Here is a 24,732-nt window from a genome sequence, read left to right as displayed (position 1 = left end):
TGAACCTCTCTCCTTGAAGTTCTTGATGATCCGATAAATGGTAGATTTAGGTGCAATGTTACTAGCAGCAATATCCTTGCCTGTAAAGCCCTTTTTGTGCAAAGCAATGATGACTGCACGTGTTTCCTTGCAATGGTTAACAGAGGAAGAATAATGAATTCAAGCACCACCATCCTTTGAAAGCTTCCAGTCTGTTATTCTATCTCAATCAGCACAACAGTGATCTCCAGCCTTATTTATCATGGTCAAAACTCTCATCTGTGTTAAGGAGAGAATCACTGACCTCATGTCAGCTGGTCCTTTTGTGGCAGGGCTGAAATGCAGTAGAAATGTTGTTTTTGAGATAAAGTTCATTGTCATGGCAAAAAAAGGGCCTTGACATTAATTGGAATTCATCTGAAATACTTAATTCTACAATGATGAAATTGAAATTTCCTATTGGTACATCTATTTTCCCCATAGCACACATTAGGTATATCATAGTTTACTACACGTGTACATATGACAATGTTTTAGTTCCATTTTTTCCTTTATTCCTAGGAATTACACTATAAAAATATATTTAAGACTTTTGCTGCAACAGAATGAGACATACAAGAGTAAATACCACAGATTGATTGTTGAGGATTATGTAACGCACATACAATTAGAAAGCGCGCTCCAGTGCACCAGCTAACAGGGAAGGAGCCTCTGTGCACGTGACACGAGAGCGCGCACTCAGCACACAGGCCTAGAACATTCTTTATCCGGTGCCGCATAGTGCGACCACGCCTAGACGTCACTGCCGTTCAGACGCACGTAACCCTTTCGCTGCTGATACACGTCGCCTCCATTTTTCTACCGCTTTGTCTCTAGTCATTCTCTTATCTGGCAATGAAGGGGTGTTTGGAGTAGGCGGAGTATAGTGACTGGGCAGCGTAGGGGTAAGGTCTTCCCATCGTGCTGTGCGGCTAGGCGGCGGTTGGTGAGCACGTTGTACCGGGTCAGTCGTCGGGTTTGTGTGAAGCAGATAGCGGAAGATGGAAGGGCCGCTCGCCGTGTTCGGGGAGCGCAGCACCGGGGAGGCCGTGAGGAGCCAGAATGGTATAACATTGATCTCAGGACAGTATTGTAGTCAGCTAGTAGTGAGGAGCAGCTGCTGAGATGACAATGGAGTGTAGAGAGGGCCGCGCCATGCATGGCCCCTCAGTGCTTGTCCCAATCCCAGTGTTACATGCAGATCTCTGACAGCTGAGTCCTTGTATGAAATCCATAGCCCATTCCCTGTGTATATTCCTGTTATTGTGCTTTAACTTCTTTATGATCAGAATCGCTGTATTTCATCCAAAATTGTTCAGTTCTGTTTGTGCTGAAAATGAAACCTTAGAAAGGTAGTCCGGCATTGTACGGGCTCCCAGAATCCCGTTAGTTAATCTACATTCCTATAAATGACAATCTGAGTCCTGGTGTCATCATTTCTGTTTTCTTATGGGAAAACTAATGTAATAAAATAACTTCCCCCCTCCCCTATTGTTACCATATGTGCATATTATAGCATATTATAAGGCACCTTGATTTACCGAATATATCGGAAGTTCTTGTTCAATATGCACGTAATTTACATTATGGGGTGCATTAGCCCTTCTATAAATATTGATGTTTGACGTTAAAACTTTAAACTCCATACTAATTGCTGTAAACTAATAATTTAATATCTTATTTATGTGAGCTACATATGACATATATAATAAGAATGTGGATGCTTTACTTCTACTGTCTAGGCATAGCAGCACTGGTTGCTAAAACAATTCCTTATATGGGGGTTATGTTAAAACCTGTATAGCTTACTTTACACTGCCATTAACTACTAAAAACTCCCTGACCACAGAGGATTTTAATGTTTTATTCAGTCATATAAAAAGCACTTCAAAAACATACTGGTAGGTTAATTGGCTGCTAACAAATTGACCCTAGTGTGTGTTAGGGAATTTAGATTGTAAGCCCAATGGGGTAGGGACTGGAGTGAGTTCTCTGTAGAGCGCTACAGAATTAGTGGCGCTATATAAATGGTGATGATGACGACTCGGAGTTAAAACTGCAGGTATTTTGACCATCTAGTCAATTTTGCTTATGGTGAATGGTAGAAGTATTGAAAAGCAGTTTTTCAGCTTAACTCAGAACCACTTTTCTTTTTGATGGGGAAAAGAATGTTAATGGTGTGAGTAATCCTCACTTGAAGGAGGCAAGAAATAACTTGTCTGAAAAATAGCATAATGTGTGTTTTGGTCCCTACTTTTAATTGTAATATACTGATAATGTAAATCTGCAGCCTTTAATGTTGAACTACTTTAAGACTGTAGATAGTTTACACCTCTATGGCCAGGCTCATTTTCATTGTGGTGCAGCAGTCTCCCTGGGAATTACTTATTAATATATCATTAATAGCAAAGTGTGTGTGTATATAGATAAATATAGATAGATAGAATTTTTTTATTTTCCGGAGACGCATGGATTGTTTTTTTTGATCTAGTGTTTTATATTTCTTTTAAATTTTATGACCATTAGCTAGGGGAAATGTGACATCACAAAAATATACTTTGCCATGTTTTTTTTACCATGGTTTCGCTTAAATATTCAAAACAATTCCAGATAATTACCCAGAATTTTAGAGAATTTCCTCAAGTGCAAAGATGCGAAATGTATGTTCTTATTTTATCAAGGTTTTTGGAAGTTTACAGGGTAACAAACAGATATGATTTTAGTCTTTCGGACTTTATAAATATAGTCAGGTACTCAAGAAAAGGGTTTATTGACAACCACGGCTAGGAAATGGGATGGTCATAAGGAGCATAATTCCTTCATATCTTTTATAATTAAATTATCAGTCTGGCACAGTCAGATGTGACTTTCTAAATACATTTTTTTGTAATGGGTTAAATTGTCTGAATTGGTTATTTCTTGTTTATGACTTATTAAATATAATGTGCTTGCTGTTTTTCCTATGGACTTTTTTAATATAACTTCAATTTCTTATTTTATTTTCAGTGATGGCAGCAGCTTCCATTGCCAATATTGTGAAAAGCTCACTTGGTCCTGTTGGTCTGGATAAAATGTTGGTGGATGATATTGGTGTAAGTACATGATTTTTAAAGCATTTCTGTCACCTAAAATTGATTGCTATCGAATTGACCATAGTCTCTCTCTCAGTGTGTGTGTGTTAGGGAATTTAGACTGTTGGCTCCAATGGGGGAGGGACTGATGTGAGTGAGTTCTCTCTACAGCGTTGTGGAATTAGTGGCGCTATATAAATAAATGCTGATTCATGTTAAAGTTAAATTCATTTCAAAGATTGCAATTAGCGACTAGTGATGTTATTTGTGTTGCAACTGCATAATAATCCCATTTTAGTACCACTTTTTCGTTCTCCAGAATTAGTGGCTATGCTAATGGGGTAGATCAACATCTGTTATTGTCTGAAGCAGAAGGTGCCTCTTTCACCTTCTACTACATGATATAGCAGGACATGTATTTTGTAGGAGTGTGACCTCTTCACTGTCATGTAGCTCCATAGAAATCTTTGATTTGTGCCTCTAATGACAACTTCCATCAAATTTATATCAACTGTATAAATTATTTAGTAAACACCTGGTACAGAGCCATACATTATTCCAACATATGCAGACATGTAAATCTGTTTTCAATGCCAGTGGGTGTTGGAATCATTTACAACTCTAAATTATGATTGCAAAACATTGCTCTCACATTTTATAGTTTAGTCTATTGAAAGGACCACCAAGCTTACAATATAAATATATCCAATACAAAAAAACAACATTTTGTGACATACTCCAACACTTACATATATATCAGCAGATCCTAAGGTATTTGACATTGCATTTATGTTGCAGAGTACACGCTATTTTATATCCTTAATTATTTAAAAGACTCGTGTACAGGAAGGTAGGTATGTGTACATACTCAACAATTCTTCCCTCACCACTAAAACTTTACATTTGATTTTGACATGGTACTCTTATATGCAGAGACTTGTAGATTTCATATGTGTCCTTTAAAGGATTGTACAACCTGATATTGGATATGCTATATTTTAGTTTGGTTACACATATCTGGTGACCTGTATCCAGTTCATGCATTGGCACAATTTAGGTCCTTAAGTGTCAAGTGGGACCTTATTATCTTTGGCATAGAATATTTTTCCTCCATTTTATGCATGATGGAGCTGCAGCTGTTATCACTAGGTTTTCTCCACTATTTTCATGTAAAATACCATACTGCAATCAATGGGTAAGTGAATTATTGCTAACAAGCTCCTGATTTGGAATATAAAGAACATCGCATGGACCCTTTTTCTGATTTCATTTGGGCCTATTAGTGGGGTTATTAGATGACTGCACAGATAGGATGATCGCTTTTATCAGGCTTGTAGGGAGGTATGGACTGTGAGGTTGTCAGACTGCTTTTGTTAGATCTCATTGTGTGACCAGATTAACCTAGGTAGCTGGAGTCTGGTTTTAAATGGAGATAGTGTTATCACCAAGTATGTTGGCTCACACACTGATTCCATATAGATGAGCGAAAACATTAATTTACCACTCGTAACTGCAAAAAAAAGTATGTAAATAACAAAAATCGTGATTTTATATTCTACCATATTAACCATTCAGTTTGCCCTAATTCACTTACTGCCTTTCTTGCAGGATGTAACTATAACAAATGATGGTGCGACCATTTTGAAGTTGTTAGAAGTGGAACACCCTGCTGCCAAAGTCCTTTGTGAACTGGCTGATCTGCAGGACAATGAAGTTGGAGATGGGACAACATCCGTAGTAAGTTTTCTTCTGCTTCCTTCACACACACACTGAATCCAAATTCAGCATAGTTAACCATTTTAATTACTGCTACAATAGTAATTATCATTAAGTGTTTTCTAAAAATAAATAACAAGGATGCAAGGACTAGTTAATGAACACATTTGGTTTTTGACTACGTTGGCAAAAACATCAAACTAGCACCAGAAACAATGTCCTTGTAAAGTTTAGACTATCAAACATTTGGGTACTACGCTATTAGTGAACCCACCCAGCCCATTTCTAACCCCCCCCCCCCCCCCCCCCCCCCCTTTTTTAAAAATAAAAATACTACCAGTGCTTTAATTTTATGTCTTAACAAAATGACTGTCTACACGCAGGTGATTATTGCTGCAGAGTTACTGAAGAATGCTGATGAGCTGGTGAAACAGAAAATCCACCCCACATCCATAATTGGAGGTTATCGTCTGGCTTGCAAGTGGGTTATCTTAATACTGTACATTGTATTACTGCACCTTCAGTTATAAATGACAAACTTATCTCTGAATGTTTCAATTTCCCTGCTAATAATTTCTTGGTTTTCTCACCTCGTGTTTTCTTTTGTTTATATAAAAGTGTAATGGCCTTAACATATGATACTTTTTGTAGCCGTGCTTATCCCTCCGCATCATCAGTTTGTGTTCACTGCATGGGGAACGCAGCACACAGGAATGTAATCGGAGCCATAATTGATTTCCATGGTAAACGTGATGTGTGTGTGTGTACACTCAGTCTGTGTTCATCATTTAGTCAAAGCAATCTGATGCTGTGAAGCATGGCTCCTGTGGAGAGACCTGACTCCAAACTGTTATGCGAGATGCTTGCACCACACTTGCCGTGGGTATATTGCATTAGGATAGCTAATGTGCCTGTAAAATCTGCTGCTGGCAGCTAACTTTCAGGAGTAATTTCTGTTAAGCTCAATATGTGCGTATCTTTCCTGGTTACTTAAAATATCCAGTTAACTTAGATTTGACATGTTTCCTAAATTCCATATTTTTAATGTCCCTATGACCATTCCTGTTTTACTAGCGTTCAGGTGATTGAAATTCCATTTGCTTGAGTTTGCTATAGGTAATATTGTGAAGGCCTACAGCGACCTCCAATGCCCTCTAAATGTTCGTAACAAACATGGCAAACACATCTGAAAAAAACACCTACCGTTTATTTGAGTTCTTATCTGATTAAGAATTTGACATCCGTCACCTAACTGGTTGCATTAATGTAGCAAGTATCCTATTTCGACAACAAATTATGCTGTGTTTTTCAACAGAGAAGCAGTCCGTTACATCAATGAGAACCTCACGATCAACACTGACGAACTTGGGAAAGATTGTCTTCTTAATGCTGCAAAGACCTCAATGTCTTCTAAAATAATTGGAGTGTATCCTTTTTCAAATTTTGAACTGGCTCCATCATTACAAATGGTATTTGTATTAACGTGGATGAATCTGAAGTTCAGACACTTGGGAAACATGTTTGCTTAAGTCTAGGAAATGGTGTAATATTTTGACCTAGTTGGGAGGAGCAGCATTAATTTGGGCTGGAAGTTGGAGAGAGAGTTGTATTTTGGATGGCTTACATCATCATTATCATTTATTTATATAACGCCAGCAAATTCCGTAGCGCTTTACAATTGGGAACAAATATTGATAAAACGATACTGGATAATACATACTTACATGTCGATGCATGCATTATATAGGTTCAGTTGTTATCCTTGACTTATTTGCTCAGTGACAGTGACTTCTTTAGCTCTATGGTGGTTGATGCTGCACTTGCTGTTAAGTATGTGGATCCTAGGGGTCAGGTCCGTTACCCGATCAACTCTGTTAACGTGCTGAAAGCTCATGGCCGGAGCCAGAAAGAGAGTATCCTAGTAAATGGTTATGCACTTAACTGTGTGGTGGGCTCACAAGGTGAATAGTATTGACATTTTACAAGCTTATGGTGGTGCAATTTATAAAAAAATCTGTTAAGCAGTCCTGCAAGTGAATTATTTTGATTTTAAAGGATTTGTCAATGTTTAGTCAACCACTGGTATTGAGGTTCCTGCTTCCCTTATGCAAGCTTTTAGTGGGCACCCCTTATGTTGCCTGCGGTCAGCCACTGGCCAAATCACACCGACTGTTTTGCAGAGTTGCCAGGGTAGTTGGGTGAGGAATTCACATTTCTAGGTATGTGGCAACAGTGCAGCAGCTGATATGATGAGATCAAATCAGCTGTGCCAACCAATCCCCACACACTATCCTCCCTACTTTAATAATTAAGTTTTGTCTACTAGTGTTGGTCGGTAGCCAAATGTGTGTTTCAAGAAGTGTCTGCTGAAGACTGCTTGGTGGGATCTGCCTCAATAGCAGGGGTTGTGCAAAGGTTCACACACAACTTAAATTCCATTAAATATTTAGAGACTATACTGTGTTTATAAAATACTTTGTATATATGTTTGTTTTCAGGAATGACCAAAAGGATCACAAATGCAAAAATTGCCTGTCTGGACTTCAGCCTGCAGAAAACGAAAATGAAGCTTGGAGTTCAAGTAATTATTTCCGATCCAACCAAGTTGGACCAGATCAGACAGAGGTATGAATTATTGCAACTGTATCATAAGTCAGATAAAACTCTTATCATAATTTTCAATTCAAAAGAGTAAAGATCAGCTGAAAATATATAGTGTGTATAGATTGAAAATAGAGCACAGGGATAGATATATCTAAGTGTAGCTATAATAGGCATCATTGTACTACAATGATTAAAAAATTGCACTAGTTTCAGTAGGGAAGTATTGGTATGAAAGTTGGCTGTTTTCTTAAACTGGGCAGGAGGTTAGGGGAGACCAGGACAAGTCTGTCATGCAGCATGAACATCACACGAAACACCCAAAAATAAATGCCTGTGTACACGAATGGGTTAAATGCTTGCACCTAAAATAGATACTTGATTTTATCATTGCTTAATACATTGAGACACGGTCATTATTCTAATTGAAAGACACTCATTGAGACTAGAAAGGCTGAAGTTTGAGAACAGTACCCTGCTTTATAAGTTATTTGACAATTACCTACAATGGTTTTGAAACATCTACATAAATGTTACAGAATGGCTTTATGGAAACCTTTGTTGTGAAACCCTTTTAATTTATAGTAGGTTGTCCCCATTTTTTTGCTGCCATACAGATTTCGTGGTGTGAGCAGTTATACGCATGGGGTAAAGCATGATTGGGCTTCTGCTTAAATGGTGAAATTGTATTTTTTCACTAGATTGGCAAGAGCTCTACATTGTAAACTGTTTTGTTTTTCATTTTTGAGTTGTGCTGTTTTCATAGGTCCATTCTCTTCATTGTTTAACATAAACTGTCTTAACATGTACCATGTGGTTGCTTTACAACGTTTATTACTGGAGGTAGTATAATCACAATTTTCTCAAAAGAAAAACAATTTTGAAAGTCTGTTTTGTTTTTTTTTTATAAAGCAGTTTGTGTATTATTCTAGGGAGTCTGACATCACCAAAGAGAAGATCCAGAAGATTTTGGCGACTGGTGCTAATGTCATTCTTAATACTGGTGGAATTGATGACATGTGCCTCAAGTATTTTGTAGATGCGGGTGCAATGGCTGTACGGAGAGTTTTGAAAAAGGATTTGAAACGCATAGCTAAAGCAACTGGTGGTAAAGGCTTTCTTTTATTTCTGTTGTCGTCTCACCCCCCCCCCCCTTCACCAGTTAAATACTATACATAGCCTTATCCAGTGTAATATAAGCAGAGCAACACTGGCCTTTTTCCAGGGTCGATGCCTGTCAAATGCAGTGAATTGGTTTCCAATACAGACTGCGCTTTACCACATTTCTAAATCTGACGCTTCAAGTGTTTTAATATTCTATTATTTGACTTGAAATAGTATTCCTGCTTGCCTTACTGTATGAGGCATTACTTGTCCTAATTGGCATTCCTGTAGGGGCAGACATTTTATTGGGAGAGCTATTTAAGAGTAACATTAATTGTCTTTAGTTGAACTTTTATAATCGCTGCCTCAGTGCATTCAATTCGAGATTTGTCATTGGCTCCATTATGAATGGGACAAAATGTTTGCAGTCAATTTATCACTAGCTAGTGACCATTTCAGATATAAAATGCAACATGTTGACCTTAAGTCTGTCATCTTGTGAAACAGGTCTCAGATGTGCTTAGTGTACCTTTAATTGAAATGTCTTCAGAAATATGATTCAACTGCATGTTTAAGGAGCAGATAATGACAATTATAGTTTGATTAAAGAGCTTTCACATCCTAGTTTAGTGTTTTTCAGTAGTTCATAGCGCATGACATCTGCCTTAAATGGTGGTAATCGCATGAGGAATTGATTCTATCTGCAGAACATGTGGATCCTTTATGCCATTTTCATGTTGGATTGATTTTTAGAATAGGGATTTCACCTGAAATGTGGAAATTTGCTTTTATCTTATAGGGGTATTAATGTTCATCTATTGAAGATCTGTCATATTTACTAGTTGGATCATATGTATTCCTTTTTACTGGGGTCTAAAGTCAAACTGAGACTACGCTGGTTGCCTTGCCTCTAATGCAGCAAATTATTTTAGTTAGAATAAATTATTTCTGGGTCTAATATTTGCATATCTTACAATTTGATCCGACAGCTACAGTTTGTTCAACGCTTGCAAACCTGGAAGGTGAAGAGACCTTTGAGGCATCCATGTTGGGACAGGCTGAAGAGGTTGTACAAGAGAAAATATGTGATGATGAGCTGATTCTTGTTAAAAAGTGAGTGTTGTCCTACTTGGGCCCATATCTTTCCCATTACATTACTGCCTTGTAGATCTCTCATTTGCAGTTATACGCGTGGGATAAATTAAGGACAGTCTTTGAAACATATTGAGTCTAATCTATTGATTTGACTTTGACTCAGAGACTGCACATTTTCTCTATTACAGGTTTATTCATGTCAAATGGGTGTCATAAGTGATGCTGACTTTTGTTTTGTTGTGCTAATGCTACACCTTAATATTGAAGACCTTACTTATCCCTGTTGCATTATATATTTTTTTTTTATTGTTTGGAATGACCACTGCATTTTTATTACCATCTGTGTTACAGTACAAAGGCCCGAACATGTGCATCCATCATTCTTCGTGGCGCCAACGACTTCATGTGTGATGAAATGGAGAGATCTGTCCATGATGCTCTCTGCGTAGTGAAGAGAGTTCTAGAATCAAAGTCTGTAGTACCTGGTGGTGGCGCTGTTGAAGCAGCACTTTCCATATATCTTGAGAATTATGCTACAAGCATGGTAAGATTTATTTTAAAGTGTTTGTGAATGTCATTTTCAGCTACAGAAACACACAAATGAGTGCAATTTAGCCTGTAAAATAATGACAACAATTTAAGTGACTCCCATAGCCTTTAATTGTGCTGTAAGGTAATAATGCTTTTGTACGGTCATGTAAGATTTCTTTCCCTTTGTAATTTTCAGGGCTCCAGGGAACAATTAGCAATTGCTGAGTTTGCAAGAGCACTTCTGGTTATTCCAAAGACCCTGGCAGTGAATGCTGCACAAGATTCTAGTGACCTGGTTGCTAAGCTCCGAGCTTTCCATAATGAAGCTCAAGTCAACCCAGAGCGCAAAAATCTTAAGTGGTAAGAGCTTGGATGTACTAATATGTACTTCCGCACAACATTCTAATAAGTCCACTATTGTCAGTGTTACAAGAACACCTTCTATCCAGCTTTAATGTCTTCTCTGGAAATGTGTTTATACAGAAACTTTTTGAAAGTTAAAGTTAATTGCTGCTCATGTTGTAGACCGAGCCTTCTACGATGGACAATTCCTATACCTTTACAATTAATATTGGTACAACCCTCAAAATGGTTGCCGTAATTGGGTAATGAGTTCCTATAATGTATATAACTGTTGGTGTTTTCCTGGTCACTATCAGTTGGTTATGTGAGAATAGTTGGGACAACATTGGTAGAACAGAATCTGCAGCAGCAGTCATGCAATGTTTTCTATAAATTAGAAAGTCTATTGTACAGTGACTGATGTTCCTCTAAACATGTTTTGCCAAGTGCTGCACTTGAAATCATACATTAACCACAAACTCCTTTTCCCAGGATTGGTCTCGACTTGCTTAATGGAAAACCACGGGATAACAAACAAGCTGGTGTTCTTGAACCCACTCTCGTCAAGACAAAGAGTCTCAAATTTGCTACAGAAGCTGCAATTACTATCCTGCGAATTGATGACTTGATTAAATTGCATGCAGAACCTAAAGAGGAAAAGGGGAAGTACCATGAAGCTGTGCAGTCGGGGTCAATCGAAGGCTAATTTGTCCTAGCACTTTTTTTCATTTTGTATTACTGTAATTTATAACTGTTACCATTGTTCATTTTGCGTTTGGTCCCATCAGGCATACTTAATAAATGCAAACTGTCAACTTATTTTCCTGCTTTTTTTTTTTATTATCCTACAGCAATATACATATGTAAAATGGACATTCTACTGGAAAGGAGTTCAGAACAAGTTTATACTGTCCAATCCATCAATTCCCCCAGCAAAGTAACACGAGCACTGGGTACTCTGATCAGTCTTTCCCCTAATGGCCCTGCCACAATTGCATGCAGGGTTTAGTAAACACCCAGTTTATCTTCCATTGCTGGAGGGGTTAGATTGCGCCATTGTTCTGAATTTATGTTTTAGTTGTAGCACACATGAAGTGGAACTGCCAACAATAAACTAAAAGTGCTTGGATTGCATTGCCATATCTTTGCCTTTTTATTGATTATCTTGAATCTGCTTTGACAAAACTGGTTAGCTGGAAATCCATTTACTACATTAATGTAAATTTGAGCATAAAACGGGCATGAGTGCACCTGAAATCTTGGTGGATTCTTTTTTTAATGACCCTTTCTGGAGACACATGTCATGATTTGTCATTCTAAAATCTCTACCACAAGTCCAATATGGAGCCATCTGTTTTATTAATTAAATACTTCCTGCACACATTGGAACTTGCCGTTTTGTGGACAGAACAGAAATAAGAATGCAGCCTCAGATCATCAGGCACCAGTTTTTTAATGACTCAAAATATTAGTTTGTAGGTAATCGTTTCAATTAAAACTTCTCGATGTATTAGCCCACAATGTGTTTAGGTGACAGTTAATCTTTAAAATAACTAATAAAATAACTAAATAGTGATTTGAGCAAGGATATATTTTAAAATTAATACTGCATATGAAATGAGTAAATTGAGGATAAAAGTGGTGATCCTCATGGAATGTAATGGCACTTAAGTCAATTGTACATTGCATAGGAACAGTTTCCTTTTGAAATGTCCATCTGTAAGTAGTTATTTCACAAACATGTAACCTGGGTGTTTTATAAAAGAAAGTGAATAATATTTCAGTTTAGCTTGTTCTTTCAATGCACATCGCTATTCCCATACCACCACCTATACACAGGGCAGCGACTCCCTTCTTCCCACCCGTTCTTTCCAGAGCATAAAGAAGGGTGACCAAAATCCGACAACCAGACATTCCAAGAGGGTGTCCAAGGGCTATAGCACCACCTTGACTGTTGACCTGTAAAAGACGAAAAACATTTTCTAAACATTCCTGATATACGGTGGCTTAGTGGTTAGCACTTCTGCCTCATAACACTGGGGTCATGAGTTTGATTCCTGACCATGGCCTTATCTGTGTTTATATGTTCTCCCGATGTTTGCATGGGTTTCCTCCGGGTGCTCCGGTTTCCCCCCACAATCCAAAAACATACTAGTAGGTTAATTGGCTGCTATCAAAAATTGACCCTAATCTCTCCCTCTGCATGTGTTAGGTAATTTAGATTGTAAGCTCCAATGGGGCAGGGGACTAATGTGAGTTCTCTATACAGCACTGCGGAGTTAGTGGCGCTATATAAATAGCTGATCATGATGATATTAAATAAATACTCCCATGTTTAAACTACCAAAAAAAAAAAAAAGTCCATTCTGCTCTTCCTGTGTATTACTCCACATTAAGGGAAGGCACTCTGATCAAATTTGTATGACCACACTGAGCAGCGATTATTTACAGGGTTTCCTATCTGTGTTCGGAGCTTTCTTGCCGAAGTCTCAAGCTAAAAGTTGGTTGGTGGTATATGCATACACTATCATATTGAAAGCTACCCTAAATACAATAACCCACCTTATCTGGGTTCAATCCTAGCTCTTTAACAATTGCTAAGGCTTGTGCTGCAAACGCTTCATTAATTTCAAATATGTCCACATCATCCAGACTCCATCCTGCTTTCTCAACCTGCAAGACAAAAGAATCCTTTTTATTTTCTGTTGATAGAAGATACAAAGAAATAAACATTCTTTCCACAAATATTACCCATGAATGATTGTACCAATGTTAACATACAGCCCAGTACCTGAACAACAATATCTAGTTTCATAGAGATTTTCTCTCCACTCCATAGGAACACTGGGGTATAATGAGTGGATGCTGCAGCCTCTTCTTCCTGCACAGCAGTCCGGTAAATGAGATGGGCCAAGTGGTTCTTATCTGCCAACAAACTCCATTTAAGTGGCTCTTCAACTCTTGTGAAGTGGTGAGCTGGCTACAAATCGTGGTCCTCCCTTGGTACCACAATACGCAGAGTAGTGGGGGCCTCAGTACGTAATGTGTGTGGGGTGGAGGGGTCAGGTAGGTGTTAATCCTTCGAGCAGCCTCTTACTAGGCACTGGGTGGCTGGAGTGGCCATTCTTTGGCCAATAGCAAGACCACTGTTCTCGACCCTCTTTGACCCTTAGTTCTTTGTAAACATGTTTAAATTGATCTACTGTATTAGCCTCTACCACTTTTAACGGGAGGCTATTCCACTTATCCACAACCCTTACTGTGAAGTAGTTTTTCCTCAAATTTCCACTGAACCTACTTCCCGCCAGGTTCAGTGCATGTCCTTGTGTTCTAATCCTTCTCTTTCTTTGAAGAATGTTTCCCTCCTGCATCTTGTTAAAAACTTTTAAATACAACAAGGGTTTTATCACATCCTCCCCTCTCCTCCAAACTGTACATATGAAGATCTATTAGTCTAGAGTGGCATTATTACTTCTAGACTTCGCCCTGATGATGGCTTGGGTGGAGCGCTTTTCCTCCACAGGCATGTCTTGTGGAGGCCATGTCTGTTATCAGGTGGAAGGCCCACAGAACTACTCCCACTGGTAACCATGCTTCTGCAGGTGCTTAAAAAAAAAAAAAAAAGTAGAGAGGGTGCTCTGGTGATTCTCCTGATACTCCCAACTTAATCAGCAGGGCATAGGGTGTGAATTGAAGGGGTTTCCTACCTCTTTTTTCAGGCTTGACCAGTTACTGCAGATTCTGCAGAAAGGTTTGGGGAGGCGGGCGGGGATCGGTTCCTTGAAGTTCCAAGTTTCAGCCCTTTCAGTTTTCTTTCAGATAAAACTGGCTCTTTTACCTTAGGTGCAGACCTTTTACACCCCACTCAATTTGATGCTGATTGCCTTGCAGCACCTGCCTTTGAGCCAAATGGTTCAGTAGTTTAAATTCCTGACCTGGGAGACAGTCTTCCTGTTGGCGAGAAAAAGTTTCGGGGCACTGTCTTATAGATCTACATTCCCAATCTTTCATGAGAACAGAGCAGTATTTGAGTTGAAGCCTTGATGTCAGCACAAGGTGGTATGAAGGTTGCACCTGAATAAGGAAATTGTGATTCCAGTTTTGGACCGGGATAAGTCTCCAGAGGAAGAGGACGCTATTTGATCTCTGGATGTGGTTTGGGCCCTAAGAACCTATGTGCATAGGACCAAAGACTTGACCTGTTTGTCCTCTACGGTATTTTTAATTGTGGCTATCCAGCCTTTAAACGGACCATTGCCCTGTGAATTACTTTAGTAATTCGCCAAGCTTAAATTGGGGTGGGACAGGCTATTTCTGAAATTGTGAGGGTGCATTCTTGGGCAGCTCATCACAGGATCTCCTCTGAGCAGCTGTGCCCAAGCACCCAAGGTCTTCGGTGCACACCTTCATAAAGTTCTACAAGTTTAATAGCGGAGATACCCATGAGTTTGGAGCATACCATCTCTTAGGGACAGCTTTGGGATGTTCAAACCTAAATTTGAAAGTGCTCAAGGCTTCAGCACCTAATCAGTGTCCCTCCACTGTATTTAAAGAAAAGGATTTAACAAAAAGGATTTTTGTACTATAAGCTTACCAATATTAGTTGCAGCCCTAGGTTTAATCTTTGGCCCCCTTATGCTGCTTTTTCTTCCCCAAACTCACCCAGGTATCATCTGTTTGAAAGAAGTGTATATTCTAGCAGTAATTTAAAATATGCCTTTTCTTTCTAGCATAGAAAAAGTAACGAAAGAAAAGAAAAACAAAACTAAAATTATGGGGAAAAAGGGTGGATTTTCTACAAATCCAGGCCCAAAGTACTTGGTTTAAATAGTTTGGACAAATGTTCTTAATTTCACAAGAGTCTTGCATCAATACTCTGTACTATTAACAGTTAGCTGCTAGTATTGGCTGTGTGTGGCCTGTTGGAAAAACTAAATGGAGATACTTACAGCTTTTTTAATGGCCGGAATAGGTCCAACTCCCATAACGGATGGATCCAAACCAGCCTGAGCAGTGCAGACAATCTCTGCCATGGGAGAGAGATGTCTCTGGTGGGCTTTAGATTTCCTCATAAGAAGTACTGCTGCTGCTCCATCATTAATACCTGAGAAGAGGTCAGCGTTTATAATTGCGTTATTGAGAATTAGTATTGCTTCATGTTATGTGATGCATTTCAAGAAATGTTGATAGATTGAGGGTATTCTGATATCACTGATAAGAACTGCAGGTTTTATTTGTAAGGTATTTTGTTTTGTGACCCAACGTTAGAATGCTGTATTGCCCATCAACATGATGTTAGTAATGCGATCTGAACCATGTCTGTGTGTGTGGTCAGACACATGGGATTGATGTGCACAGCCAATAACTACTGTACAAAAGTAAAAATAGCAACAACAAAAAAATATCAACAGCACGTACAAACACTTGTCCTGTCATTTGCCCATCTTGTACCAGGTCACTCTTCTCTCTGACACCATTTCCGGTGTGAGCCTGTGTACTGGTTACCAAGCTGGACATTGCGCCCTGGGGCATACAAAGCTCTAGGTGTCCCGTTGATATGAAAAACAATCCACTGACCTGAGGCATTAGCTGGAGTTACAGTGCCGGTCCCATCCTTGAGAAAATAGGGTTTTAATTTTGCCACTGAGTCTAAATTACTTCCATGTCGAGGAAACTCATCAGTTGTCACTGTCACAGGACCTGTTGAAAATTAAAATTTGGTCAATAATAGATTTAAGAATATTTTACTAGGTCTAATAAACAGGTAAGATGAGCAGAAGAATATGCTAGAATAATCATTTTCCATCCAGTGCTGACTGAGGGTTCTGCATACGATCAACTTTTTCTTTTCAATGTACATTAACACCTCACTGTCGTGACCTATAGACATTTTATATGGTCATAGAACTCCTTGGTGATTTTCTGAAATGGGTGCTTAAAATTCTCAGATGCAAGGACGGTGCGTATACATGTTGGGACTCTCTGGGTATGTTGTGGCTAGTGTCATTTCTGGCTGTGCTAACCAACATGGAGGAGTGAGGAATGAAGCAGAGAAGCTGTAGGTATAGTGTTCTATTCCTTACTCTCTGCCACTGATGAGGTGAACATATTGTGTCACTTGTCACATTACTAATCACCAAATAAAAAAAAAACAATTCACACCAATCCTCTATTACATTTAAAAAAATATCAAACGCAGTAAGCAGCTGTATTTTTCACAATATTTTTTACTGAGCTATGCAAATGAACCTGTAATTCATATACCTTTTCTGGAAGGTACCTCAACGGGTACAATCTCTTTGTCAAAATAGCCAGCTTTTTGTGCATTCTCTGTTCTGTTCTGTGATTGGACTGCAAGTTGATCTTGTTCCGCTCTGGAAATGTTCCACTGCTTGGCCACATTTTCAGCTGGAGAACAGATACAGAATAATAATAAACATACATTTTATACTCAGAGCTTTATAGCAGAGAAGGAAAATGTCATCAGCATTCTTGACAGGAAATTATCTCACCAGTTATTCCCATATGATACTTGTAAAATGCATCATTAAGACCATCACAAAGTATACTATCTTGTAATGAGACATCACCAGCTTTCACACCATCTCGCATGTGGATTAAATGAGGAGCCTGAAAATGAACACAATTATTTAGGTGATTGTGTATAGGCAGATGTAACCAAAAAGAGGACATAAAAGCCTTTAGGAATGAGTGTGTACCTAGTTTCAACTATTTCATTGTTATGTGACATTGCTGGTTATAGGGGTAAATAATGGTAGCAATATGCAAACACATACCTATCACATGCAATAGTAGGTGAAACAGAAGCTGTGCTAAATTAAGTTTCTTCTGTCTGATCACCAACCTTCCTAAGAAGAAGTCTGCATGAAGTAGCCATTTGTTGTGTAGTCACTATTTTTGATGTTAGTGGAATTGTGGAATGTTGGCTATTACAATCACCCCAACAAGCACTGTGTTTTAGCCAATCATTGTATGCACCCCTATACTCTTCTCCTTCTTCTTGGACCTGCCTATGTCTCTGACTGTCAGTGTCCCAAATAAATGTTCATTCTACCTATATCTTCATGCCTTCATCTCTTATTATGAATGGTTTGGGATATCCTTAAGCTTTTCCTATTTAGGAGAAAATAATTCTGAAAAATGTGATTTACTTGCTAGACATTGCCTGCCGTATATAGGCTAATATATGTATAAACTCCTGTAAAGAATATCTGTATAAATGGCAAGTTCTAGACTCTCTGCTTATAACTGTTGACTTCAGTGCTGATCAGGGAAAAGTGTGTAGTATAAGCACCCACTACTGTAAATGAGTACACATATTAGATATTGCCTCAGAGTTCCATAACCTGTATAAATGTTATATGTAATTAAAACTGTTCGAAGACAGCAAGGAGTTTTGTGATCATATATGTTTAAACATGCATGTATTCTTGAAGAATAAAAAAAATGATTTATCTTTAAAAATATTGGTATTAAATATTTTACATGTCTCTTTGTCCTACTTGGCGTAATACTAACCCAGATAGTTCCATATAAACTGGTGTCCTTTGAAAATGCACTAGACAGGTGCTTTGATTAGAAGCCATTCTTATTTACTTTCTTTAACTAATATATATATATATATATATATATATATATATATATATATATATATATATATATATATATATATATTAAAAAGAGGATTTATGTACTTACGTTACATAACAGTTGGGCCTCCCTGTTACAACAGGTTCTATTGGAACGTCTATACCAGGACCTTCTTCTTTACATACAGACCAAGCCCCATACGTTGTCTGGGGGACACTGCTTACCATGGGTTGTGGAGGGAGCTTGGGGAGTTGGCACCTAACTAGTTAACTTTAGTACTGCCGACAGACCCCTTCCCCTCTACAATCCCCCTGTTCAGTTAATTAAAAAGCCCAAGGAGAAAAAGGCCAGTCAAACAAGAGCACACAGAAGAAAAGCAGAAGGGAGGGATCGCAGTGTCCCCCAGACGGAATCAGAGAAACGGATTTAACGTAAGTACATAAATCCTCTTTTCTCTTTCATCCAGTCTGGGGGACACTGCTTACCATGGGAACGTTCTAAAGCAGCCCCCTAAGGGTGGGACCACTCTGAAAATCCCACTCGTACAGCACTACGAGCGAAATTTGCATCCGCGGATGCCACAGTAGATAGCAATTGATTGGATTGAAAAACCATCTGTGCTAAAGAGGGAACCGACTGTGTCAGGGAGGTCACCCAGGCCGGTTCCTCCAACGGTGGGGCTGAAATATGCTGGGTCTGCGCAGGGGGGACCCCTGCCTTGCAGACAGAGCACAGCGCCAACGGGTCCTTCTGCCCACAAGGTAATTTCACATTACATTTAGAACATGTAAAATATTTTGCAATAGGGCCCTTTCCCTTATCTGACATCTCTTAATAAAGGAAGGCACACCAAACACACAGACTTAAATTGTTAAATTTAGCCGAGTAGAGAGAGAGAGATATAAATGTGTGGAGAGAAAAGTGTAAAACTACAAGTAATCAACTAATCTAGATATAAAAGCTGTACTTGTAATATTTTAAACACAAAATAATACCTAAGCAAGTAGGAGAACTATAATATAACCCCTACTAGCCCTTTGTACACAGCAATACAGAATATGTGTTTAAATAAATCAGATACTTAGCCCATAGGCCAAACAGGGGAGAAGTACAACAGCAGTATCCTTGTGCCTGCTCCCTCAGATCAGTTCTCTCTTCCTGGGCTTCTCCTTGGCGCCAGAAGACTGGGATAAACCATCTCTCTCTCTGGAAGGAGGGGGAGCTCTAAGTGTTAGCTCCCTCCCTTCAGTAATGCTGCCTCTGCAGCGATTCTGTGGTCCATATAAAAAAATAAAAAGGATTATGTGGCAGAGTAGTGGAGACCTCCAGGGGAGGTCTCCGCAGCGGATAATACCTGATGCCCCCTCCTATGTATCAGGGGGGATCCAGGTATAGCCCCCTTCTCCTCTCCTCCGCTATCCAAGATGGCCGCCGTCAATGCAATATCCGATAACCGGCGCTCTATGTCTGCAGTGGCAGCGCCGGTTATCGGGGAGGCTCCAGGAGTGACAGCGGTCAGGCACCTATTCTTCTTGTCTCCTCATGTCCCTGTCAGTGAGAGCCGCTGGCTCTCATCTGACAGGGTAGTGCCTGCGCTGCCCTGCTGTGAGTGTGTTCTCTATATTAGAATACACTCCAGCTCTGCCACCTGTAAAAAAAAACGTTAAAAGAATAAAATAAATTAAATAAAAGTAAAAAAATTACTTACAGTACTAAAACACTGCCCAACTCACCTAAAAAAAACTGAACAAGAGGGGGCAGGGGGATTGTAGAGGGGAGGGGTCTGTCGGCAGTACTAAAGTTAACTAGTTAGGTGCCAACTCCCCAAGCTCCCTCCACAACCCATGGTAAGCAGTGTCCCCCAGACTTGATGAAAGAGAAATGATATTGTTTTGCTAGTTTGAAGTGCATGCTGTGTCTGAATATGCATATATCAGCAAGTGTACTGTCAATACATGAAACTGAAAAAGATGTCCAGTGTGGAGCCATGTTACGATATAATATCTGATTGTGTCATAATAAACATATATATATATATATATATATATTCTTTTATAACTTCACTTATAATAGCATTGCCTTGATCCCTTGAAAATTTCCTCTTGGTGTTGTTTATCAACCACTTCTCGTATCTTTAGAATTTACATGAGAGGTCACATTAACCTACATATTATCGGAATGTTCATGTTCACTAATATGGCACACAACATCCTCACCTGACTCATGTTCTCCATTCCACCTGCTACCACGATGTCAGCTTCCCCTGTCAGAATGGACTGAGCTCCCAGGCTTACTGCCTTTAAGCCTGATCCACAGATCATCTGGCAACTCCAGGCTGGAACAGAGTAAGGAATCCCAGCACCCACACTGGCTTGACGAGCCGGGTTCTGCCCAGTACCTACAAAACAGAGGTGAACATAGAAACCAGAAAGATATTTTTACTGTTGAAAGTCAGACCAGTGCCATCCATAGGGGACGTTGTACCAAAATACAATGCTGCTACTTACAGTCTTCCATTGCTTATTATGATTCAGCCTATAAAATCACTGTCTCCAATGTGTGTAGATCATAAATTCACATAAAAAGCACAGGGTATGATGCAAACATACAGGAAATGTTATTGTTGATATATTTTACTTACTTAATTGCATATTGTTTGCAGATGTATAATGATGTTTCATCCTAGACTTCAATACATAGTTGCTACATTTTCAGCATAATATCTATCTAACATCCTATAGCATACCTGCAGTCAAAACGTGTCCAAATATCACTTCAGAGACCTCATCCGGCTGGGTGCTAGCTCTTTTCAAAGCCTCACTGATCACAACTGTTCCCAGAGCATGAGCAGGTAAACTAGACAGGGCACCATTGAATGAGCCTAGCAAAAAAATAAAGCAAAACGAACAGTGATTCACCAGAGCACTCAGATAAAAGTTATGTAAATAAATAACTAGGAATTTAAAGGTAATGGTTATAGTAACCAGTGGTAGATTACTAAAACTTCTAAAATGGAAAAATTGAGTTATTGCCCATAGCAACAAATGAGAATTTAGATATAATTTTCTAGAATGTACTAGATCAGTATTGAGCCTCTGAGCATTCACCTGTGGCTCCCAGCTCCTTCCTGCTTTATTGTCAGGCTTGTTAGTTATAGCTTGTAACACTTGTATAAATGCATGCTATGTTGTTACATATAGGGGTCACTTTTTTTGATTAAATGTGTTGTTTTAGCGTGTTACTGAGATTAAAGGGAACGTGCAGCCTTTTTGAAGGTTAGAGGGACGCCCATGTGGCACATCTCAGGTTCCCTGTACTAGATAAATGATAGCAGGAATCTGATTGGTTGTCATTTTAATACCTCTAGTTTTCCCTTTTAGAAGATTTAGCAAATCTATCCTCAATCTTTTACATGAGATACATATTTATAATATTTGTCGTACATTGTAATCTATCTGGAGTGGAAATGCTGTTGCAAGTTTTAAACACTTAGGGGGGAATTCAACTGGACGCATTACTTGAAAAAATAATTGGCCTGCACAATATTACCGTGTGCATAAATACCGTTATTACGGTAGCTTTAACGCCGGCTTAAATTTATCGTAAAAACGGTAATAGCTTTAACATGGCGGTAATTCGGGGGGAATCGAATTCCCCCCCTTAGGCGAAGATCCCTATTACAAAAAAAAAAAAGAAGAAGAAAAATAGCATTCTAAATTTTCTAAAGTTTTATTTAGACTATCTAAACAAAACACTTTGAAAAGGACATTGAGAGGGAAAATTAGTTTGGCACTGTTCGAATGGGCAAGTAACATGACACAGAAAATTGTGATATTATCAGTCTTATTCGTCTTTTCATTGCTTGTGAAACCAAATTATTCACTATGCAGTAGACCATCAACCTGATCCATTTAATCTAGGAAATTAAATTTCATCTGTCTGCTACAGAATCTGGCACATACTTTCTGTAAAAGGCTTGCTTTATATCATCAAGCCTAGATATATACTTTGGAAGCAGACAAATATCTCTGGGATTAAATCGGTCCAGTTGACACTGCACCCTGGTGTTCTGAGGAAGTGAAAATTAAATGCAGCAATTAGCATTTTATTCTTTCATCTTTACCTGGAACAATAGAGCAATCACAGCAAAAACATTCTAGAAACACCTCAAAAGCACTTTAAAACCTTATTACAGGTAAGAAACATGTATACTATTTTAGAAGTATTCAACAATCACTAGCACATCTGTATTACAGTAGTATGCAACAGGTTACATTTTAAACTAGTATTTTGGCTCTCTCTATATTAACAACAGAATTTGTGTAAGGGCAATAATTTAACCAGTGAAATCATTTAAGTCCACCTTTGTTTACCAAGTTAAAAGTTACAGAAATTAAGGATTACTTGTTAAATATTTGCAGGCAATAGCATGTGATGGAACCAGTTACATAAGTTTTCCATTTTCTGGAATAGGGAGCCTGGCACATTTTAACTGGTTTGGTGGAAGTTGTAGTTTGGACTATAGCATCTATGCTATCTCTAGACAAACAGAACAAAAGGTTGCTTAAGGATACAGATGTAGCAGTGAAGTCATTTAGCTCCACCTAGGGTGCAACAGCAGCATCCAGTGACAGCACAGACCTGTAACATGATTCTACAGGGACAGGCAATCAGAACACTAGGAAGGGAGTCATCATATAAACATCCAATAAGAAAGTTGCTGTAAAATATGGTTCTACGCTAGTCAGCCAATCAGATGCAGACATCATGAGGGATTTCTGACATCACTTGTAACTCCTCACTTCACATGGATATGATGACTATTCATAATACCCGGTACACTACAGAGTAGCTACCTTACGTGCATTAAGTACTGTATTTACTGCATTGTACGTCATACACTCCTTACAGTACATCTACATGGATCTGATGAATATTCATAATCTCACACCAGCCTATACATGGATCTGATGTAATTCATATAACCTGATACAGTAAATACAGAGTAAATGTATTTAACGGTGATGATGATAATAATAATAGTATCTAAATAATATGTTTGTACAGCCCTTTTTTAAACAGTATGGAAAACTAATCTCTACTTGTGTATGAAAAGAACAGGTTAATAGTTAATCCTCCCATTTGCAATGTATTTGACACATGATTGGATTTTCGTATACTAAGGCGCAGGATATATTCCCAGTCGTCAGCAAATACATTATGATCTGTCTTCAATCATATAACACATTCAGACAGTTGGACTCACACTGACATTATACAATACATGTAAACGTGATTACCTATAGCAGTACGAGCGGCAGATACAATCACCACTGGGTCCTGTCTTGAACTCATCTTCTAGGTTAGTGTTCTCTGCTCCGCACACACTGCAACACTGACACCCGCGGCTGATCTGAGCTCTGACACTTACTGTACGTTACTATATCCCAGGCTTACTCTCCCTTCCTGGGTCACAGAGGCTGGTTCAAGATACGAAACTGCCCCATCTAATGGCTTGGAGGTGGCATGTCATCTTTTATATCAACAGTTTGAAAACAGAAATATTATACTGAGTTTTATAAATATTTACTTACAGACAGTTATTTGCTGACAAATCGTTTTTCATGGAATTCAATAACATACAGGGGAAATAAAATGTACAGAATAAAGGGAGTCAGTGACTGACAATGTATTCACAACCCTATTTCAGATCTAAATCCATTAGTACCATGAATGTTATGTGCAATATAATAGTGACACAATGTTTTTTTGTATTACTGAACTGTCAAACAGTTTGTGTTTTTGCCTGTCAGTAAAATTACTGACTCTTGGCAACTTTGTTGATAAAGATAATGTGGTCTACAATGATCCAACTAGCTTTCCACTATAAATGAAATATAGTAAAAACAGGCTCGCTGCCTGTAGAAGTAAACACGTTACAGGGAGGATACCACTGAGGGAGTTAGTCTAATTAATGCACATTTTATTGCATGTTTATAGGCGCATTAATTGTATATACTATATTAGATTTGTTTCAGCACTTTATCTATGTGAGGTCTCTCTTCTAGCGCTCCCATTCAAACCATACTTACCAACTTTAGAATGTTGGTATCCGGGAGCCTGAAGGGGAGGTGGGCATGATGGGGGTGGGCCTCCAAAATGCACGCCTTTTTGGACCCGCCCCCATGACGTCATGACACAAACGCGTAAAGTGAGCCCTTCCTAGTGAAGTGGGCATCTCCGGGAGATTTCCACGTGAGACTCTCGCAAAATGTGGGAGTCTCCTGGACATTCCGGGAGATTTGGCAAGTATGATTCAAACTATAAAAATAACTTTTCATCTTTTTTCAAAGGACCACTAAACTCTAATGAAAAACATATATTAGTATAATTTGTCCTAAATTATCCACCTCTGTGCCCTCTAGTGCCCCTGGGTAGGGCTTCACCACACACATGGAGCAAGTCCCCCACAGCTGAAACTGCAATTCTAATTTGAAGAACATGCCGAACATTTGGGATTTTGGTAGCATGATTATTGGAGGAAGCTAAATACGAGTGTAAATTATTCTTTTTTTGTCTATGTAACCCTTGAACACGCCTGCTCCAGTTCTATTGAATATTAGCTGCATTGTCACTCCGCTAC

General features: G+C 38.8%; 2 protein-coding genes and 1 non-coding gene across 3 annotated transcripts; 2 read left to right on the top strand and 1 right to left on the bottom strand.

Moving 5' to 3' along the window:
• The first annotated feature begins 906 nt into the window (after positions 1–906).
• On the top strand, positions 907–11,297 carry TCP1 (t-complex 1). Its single transcript, XM_075203563.1, has 12 exons — positions 907–1,083; positions 3,025–3,110; positions 4,698–4,826; positions 5,189–5,286; positions 6,121–6,231; positions 6,585–6,766; positions 7,304–7,430; positions 8,339–8,514; positions 9,500–9,623; positions 9,957–10,149; positions 10,333–10,496; positions 10,971–11,297. The coding sequence occupies exons 1-12, from the start codon at positions 1,020–1,022 to the stop codon at positions 11,182–11,184; spliced, it is 1,668 nt and encodes a 555-aa protein (XP_075059664.1). The 5' UTR covers positions 907–1,019; the 3' UTR covers positions 11,185–11,297.
• Positions 3,375–3,510, top strand: LOC142147678 (small nucleolar RNA SNORA29). The gene has a single exon (XR_012690789.1). It is a non-coding gene; the product is annotated as a small nucleolar RNA SNORA29 (small nucleolar RNA).
• A 331-nt stretch (positions 11,298–11,628) lies between the features above and the next one.
• On the bottom strand, positions 11,629–23,565 carry ACAT2 (acetyl-CoA acetyltransferase 2). Its single transcript, XM_075203564.1, has 9 exons — positions 23,390–23,565; positions 20,836–20,970; positions 20,306–20,487; positions 16,991–17,108; positions 16,743–16,886; positions 16,056–16,178; positions 15,428–15,582; positions 13,041–13,151; positions 11,629–12,437 (listed from the first exon to the last, which is right to left on the bottom strand). Exons 1-9 carry the CDS (start codon positions 23,442–23,444, stop codon positions 12,264–12,266), a joined length of 1,197 nt encoding a protein of 398 aa, XP_075059665.1. The 5' UTR covers positions 23,445–23,565; the 3' UTR covers positions 11,629–12,263.
• Between the last annotated feature and the right edge of the window lie 1,167 nt (positions 23,566–24,732).

Source organism: Mixophyes fleayi, chromosome 3 (assembly GCF_038048845.1).
Source record: "Mixophyes fleayi isolate aMixFle1 chromosome 3, aMixFle1.hap1, whole genome shotgun sequence".
Lineage (NCBI taxonomy): Eukaryota > Metazoa > Chordata > Amphibia > Anura > Limnodynastidae > Mixophyes > Mixophyes fleayi.
The sequence above is the reverse complement of the archived record's forward strand: the minus strand, read 5'-3'. Positions and strand labels throughout refer to the sequence as shown.